This window comes from Myotis davidii, unplaced genomic scaffold (genome assembly GCF_000327345.1).
Source record: "Myotis davidii unplaced genomic scaffold, ASM32734v1 scaffold657, whole genome shotgun sequence".
Taxonomy (NCBI): Eukaryota; Metazoa; Chordata; class Mammalia; order Chiroptera; family Vespertilionidae; genus Myotis; species Myotis davidii.
Window position 1 is genome coordinate 1,284,066 of NW_006287917.1, and position 5,946 is coordinate 1,290,011.

Here is a 5,946-nt window from a genome sequence, read left to right on the forward strand (position 1 = left end):
AGTGTTTTGGGGTGTGTGTGTGTGTGTGTGTGTGTGTGTGTGTGTGTGTGTTGAGGTGAGTTCTACTGAAAATAAAAGACAAGTATGTAAGAAAAGACTATCTCTCTTACCTCAGAGTGAGGCAAATACACTAATAAAAGAGAAACATGCAAATTGGTGTCACTCTACTATGCCCACCAGCCTATGGGATGAGTATGCAAATTAACCCAACAAAGATGGTGGCTAATTTGCATACGCAGGCACAGAGTGAAGACTGAAGGCTCTGGCCGGACTGAAGACTGAAGACTGAAGACTGAAGAGCCAAGCCTTGCTCCAGCCAGAGTGAAGTCCTGGGTCCCGGGTGCCAGAGGAAAACCAGTGCCGGCAGCCAGGGGAAGGGAAGGCCTATGAGTGCACAAATTTTTGTGCACCAGGCCTCTAGTATAGTTTATAATTGCAATAAGTTTTTGATTTCTATTTCTTTTTGGTGATAGGTCAAGAAAGATTTGGAAACATGACAAGGGTCTATTACCGAGAAGCCATGGGTGCATTCATTGTCTTCGATGTCACCAGGCCAGCTACGTTTGAAGCAGTGACCAAGTGGAAAAATGATTTGGACTCCAAGTTAAGTCTCCCTAATGGCAAACCAGTTTCAGTGGTTTTGTTGGCCAACAAATGTGACCAGGGCAAGGATGTGCTCCTGAACAATGGCCTCAAGATGGACCAGTTCTGCAAGGAGCACGGTTTCGTAGGATGGTTTGAAACCTCAGCAAAGGTAACGTGACCTTAAATGATAAACTTATTGTAGGTAAGAGTCACAAAGAAAATGGCATGTAATCATTTTCATCATCATCATCATCACAATAATAACATGTGTTTGCCTCATGATTTATAGTTCCCAAACTGCTTTAAGCACTTTCTCACCTCAAGGGGTGAGAGGCAGGGCAGGAACTATTATCTGCAATTTAAGATGATTGTGGCTAAGGGAGCAAAGCATCTTGTACCTCATCCTGTCGATAATAGTTAATAAATGTTTTCGTTTTTTGAGTGCTTATGTGTCAGGCATGTTTTACAAGCATTTTTTCATTCGTCCTCACAGCAACCCTATTAGGTGGGTAGGATTTTAGAATCAATGAAAGAAGTGGGCCACACATTCAGTGTTTCTGCCTTATTCATGTATTAATTAATTTACTCTATCAACATGTAATGTTCTTTTGGATCGGGAATTGTGTTTTGCCCTCGAAATGAAAAGATGGCAGGGACACAGACTGTGGCATTGGGCATTCTAGGATAGTGGCGTGAAAGTAGACAGCAAGTATATATGTGAAGGCCATGGTGTTGCTTGGCACTGCTCACTCTCCTGGGTGGCCGAGAGGAACAGGAAGTGGGGCAGGGGCAGGGCCGGAAGATGAAGCCTTGGCTGTAGGTGATAAGGGTGCTGTACCTCTCATAATGCCCCACACTGCTATCTGATTTGTCAGGTACATGATTCTTGCTCTACTCCCTTTTGGTTTTGTGTGTATTTTTTGTATCTCACTATAAGAGAGAGCGAAAAAAATTTTTAAAGTAATTTTGAAAGTTAAAAAATGCATAAATGATACAAATAAATATTTTGCTGTATTTTTGGACTTTTGTATGCATATATGTGTGTGTATTTTACATTATTAGGATTGCATTCCACAATTTTATGTCATGATTTCCCACTTTTATTGATTTGTGGAACAGGTACTAAATACTTGTGGAGCATCGGCACTGAGCTACTTGTTAGAGGTCCAGCCGTCCATAAGACAGGCATTGTCTCTGTACAGTTTCTAACTATGGAATTCACACTGAGGCCTCATTGTGAACCTTTGTGCACATCACTGGAGAATGGTCTGAAAATATAACTTGATGGGCATCATTCTAATAGGCTCAGGGGCAGCTTCTGACAGACTTTACGCTGGGCACTAGGGAGAGATAGATTCCAGGGAGGTCATCCTGGAGGCAGAGTGACTTGGTCATTATTGCATTCCTACAGGAAAATGACAAGCCTTTGAACTAAGCTAATGGCGTTAGGGATTGAAAGGAAAACCTGATTTGAAAATATCACTGAAGTGGAAACACCAGCAGGATTAAGCAACTGCTTGGATTGGGAGATGATGGAGAAGAGGGTGCTGGGGACATTTTCTGTCCTGGTTGGGATTAGTTTTGTTGCCACCATTTCATGGAGAATCTCAATTCCTACCTTCTCTCTGCGCCGTCTCTAAGCTGGCCTTACCTTTACAAGTGGTTACTTCTCAGGTCCTTCTTGGAGTCTCGGTGCACTTTTCCCCTTCCCCCCTTTCTTTCCTGTTAAAACTCCTTGTTCCATCGATTTCTTAAGATGCTTCCTTTTACTTAAGTCACAGCATCTATCATTTTCTGCTTACGGGTTGTCACTGAGCCTTTTTGGTTTGCTTGTTTTAAGAATTTATTGTTGTAAAGAGAGACACATAGAGCAAAACTCACAAGTGTGATACATTGCAGATATTTAAGAAATATTACATTTTTATAGTCTGATTTTGGTATGTTAGTCTGGCCTTTTAAAAAATTCTCCTGTCTCTTAGCCCCACCCTCAGTTTCCTCCCCTGCCTCCAAATTCCTTTCTTTCAATAGAGTTTCTTTCAGCCCAGAAGTAGGATTTGGAGGACTCTTCTCAGTTGGATACTTTATATCTGAAGGAAAAACTCAATGAATGATTTATGTTTATATGGGGGTGGGGGGTGTTCCACCATTTATTCATTCAACAAATATCATTGAGCACTTGTTATGCAGCAGGCACTAGGAACAGAGGTATTTACAAAACAGACAGAACCCTGACTTCATGCACAGCAGTAGCAATAACCAAATATAAGTAAAACATATGGGATGTTGGGCTGTGAATAAGTGCTAGCAGGAAAAAAAAAGAAAAGAAAGGAAGAAGCCTGTGAATTTGGGGGGAGGGTTGAAACTGCTTGTGGGACAAAGGCCCTTCTGGACGTCTTTTCGCCCACCCTGACGTGCCTGCTCCACCATGGCCGTCCTGCACGCTGCTTAGGGGCATGATGGTCATTAACTTAAGGCCCGGCTGCCCCTCCACACTGATTTATATAATCCTCTAAATCCCTGCAAATGTAAACTTTGATGAGAAGCTTTCAACAGAGACAGGGTGGAGGGAGTTTCACAAGCCTAAAGTGCACTCAACTGTTAATACAAGCAAGAGGGTACAAGGCCTCACTGTAAAAGGTAGAACCAAGGTTCAATATTCCTGTTCTCCCCAAACATACGGCTATTGAAATCATGATTCTGAATATCTTACTAGTGAAAATGGCTTCCCGGTGCCAGGTTGGTCTTCAAAGCCAACCTCTGGGAGCTCAGGAATAATAAATGCTGCAGCATTGGCCTGCTGGCATGTCAGACTGTTCAAAAAGTCTCTTCTAAAGCATCTGATAAAGCTCTGCCTGCTTTCTGAGGACAGTACTACTGAGGCCCGGATCACACTGGCAGCCGGAAGCTAAAATGGCAGCCTTTGGAGACGCTGCCGGTTCTTTCTTTGATTACATTGGGCATCAGGAACATTCCCCTTAGAGACCTTTCTCTTAGAAAGTGAATCTGCTAACAATGAACATCCTCTGGAGAGACGTCACAATCAGTCTGGTGATAAACATCTGATTTCCTTTCTTCTGTCTCTGAAACTTCTAATGCACCGAGGGCAGAAGTCCTGTGGGTATCACCGCCAGCGTGGCCGTCTCTGAGCTGGAACTAGCAGGGAGTTAGCAGAGTTTGTCATGGAGACCAGCCCCCATCTTGCCACTGACCAGGCAAACTGACCCTCTTGGTTTTTCGTCTTGGGGAGTAACTTTTTATGAGTTTTCATGCCCCGTGCTGTTGCTGGAACAATCATCCTTAGCTTCTGGCTAGGAGTTAAGAGAGAAGAGATGAAAATTAAATATATGCTAGCATCTCTGATTTTTTTAAATGCCATCTCTTAGAATATTAAAACCAAAGGAAAGAGTAGAAATACAGTCTCTCCTAAGTCAGGTTTTTTTTTGTTTTTATTTATTTATTTTTTTTCAGCTACTTTCTTTCCCTTTATTGGTCATGTCTACTTGAATTCTACCTGTGGATTCACTAGGGCTAGGTGATGTTTAATTGGGAGGATCCTATGTTCCATTTTCCTGGAACATTCTTGGCTTATGCCTATTATTCTAGCATAATTATTAATAAGATTCCCATTCCTGGTTTGTAATTAAAATTTCCATGATCAGCCATGGCTGGGCGGCTCAGTTGGTTGGAGCATTGTCCTATAAACCAAAAGGTTATGGGTTTGATTCCGGGTCAGAGCACATACCTGGGTTGCAGATTCAATTCCCAGTCAGGGCATGCAGGAGGCAACCAACTGAAGTTCCTCTCTCTCTCTCTCTCTCTCTCTCTCTCTCTCTCTCTCTCAATCAATAAAAACATCCTCAAGTGAGGATTTTTAAAAAATTTACATGGTCACCCTATAGATCAGGAGCTCCAACACATTACACTGTCCACATCACACCTGAGCCCCACTAATGGCCATGTCACGCATTCCCATGCCCAAGCCCCGTCCTTACAATATGCTTTGGTAGGTTTGTCTCTTTAGAATGAGAGCCTTGGCCTGCCTTTGTTAGTGCAGCCCCAAAGTTGTCATTCCTGTCTTCTGGGCCCATCTCAGTGGTGACGGGGCTCTGCCCTCTGCTGACCCATTTACCTGCTGCATTCTCCGTGCCCAGTGCTCCTTTTAGATTCACTCTTTGATCATGGGCACCTGCCTTCTAGAGTTGCTGTGAGCAAGAAATGACATATGGGGCCCCTGGATGTGTTATGTCTGGTCACACACACACACACAGACACATACACTCAACATCCCTATGATCCATCTGTTCCCACACCCCATCCACTGGTCTGGGTGTCAGCATCTGTGTGTGGCTCACAGCAGTTGCACTTGGCACAAGGTCTATTTCTATATCTCAGCCTTTTCCAAGTTGCTCCATCCTGCTCTTAGGGTGTAGCGATTCGTATATGGTGTGTTCAGAAACAGGACACCGGGAAAACACCAGTATAGATGGGACAATAAATTCTATCTGTTCACTAGTGGGGACAGGGACCAAATTCACAGAAAGAACTTCAGAGTCCTTTCTCCTGGGCCCTCCTCATCGCCCCTCCTCCTGGCAGATTTCCTAGGCTGTTTCTGTCCTATTTAGTCTGACCTGTTAGGGCCACCTTCTCCTCAGAATGTGCAATGATCAAAGGGTGCCCTAGGAAGAAGCTTTCTTACATTAAATTCCATCCAATTAGAGTCTTCCCTGATGCCAAAAAGGAGAATGTCGATGTGTGTCCTGCAGAGAGAAGGAATACGTACATCCAATACTGTTCTCTATAGGAAGTTAGTTTTCCAGGGAGAAGCGTAGGCATTTCATTGTGCATGTGTTAGGCTTTCCAGCAATTATGAAACACATTTGCTGTCTTTGGGGGAACATCTAGCCACAGGAGGCTCACCTTCACAGGAAGAACCCATAAAACTTTCTTCCTGAGCTTTCTTTGCAGCAAGGGCACAGGCACGTGGCCTAGATTCCACCAATCGTACTGATTCAGAAGTGAGCAACTAGAGCAGTGATGGCGAACCTATGACACACAAACTCATTTTTTGGGTTGATTTTTCTTTGTTAAATGGCATTTAAATATATAAAATAACTATCAAAAATATAAGTCTTTGTTTTACTATGGTTGCAAAGATCAAAAAATTTCTATATGTGACACGGCACCCGAGTTAAGTTAGGGTTTTTCAAAATGCTGACACCAAGCTCAAAAGGTTCGCCATCACTGATATAGTGTCATCATTGCCCCCAGGCCTGAGCCCTAAGGCGTTAGTGCCTCTTGCAGATGGAACCACAGACCTGGGGGCTTAAAACAACACACATTTACTACTTTAAAATTCTTGGG

At 43.4% G+C, this 5,946-nt stretch overlaps 1 protein-coding gene across 1 annotated transcript in view; it reads left to right on the forward strand.

Moving 5' to 3' along the window:
* RAB38 (RAB38, member RAS oncogene family) overlaps positions 1 to 5,946 on the forward strand; it is a 53,258-nt gene that overhangs the window by 25,456 nt on the left and 21,856 nt on the right. Inside the window, exon 2 of the mRNA XM_006759765.2 lies at positions 474 to 754. Coding sequence (XP_006759828.1) covers positions 474 to 754 — 281 coding nt within the window. The remainder of the gene's footprint in view (positions 1 to 473; positions 755 to 5,946) is intronic.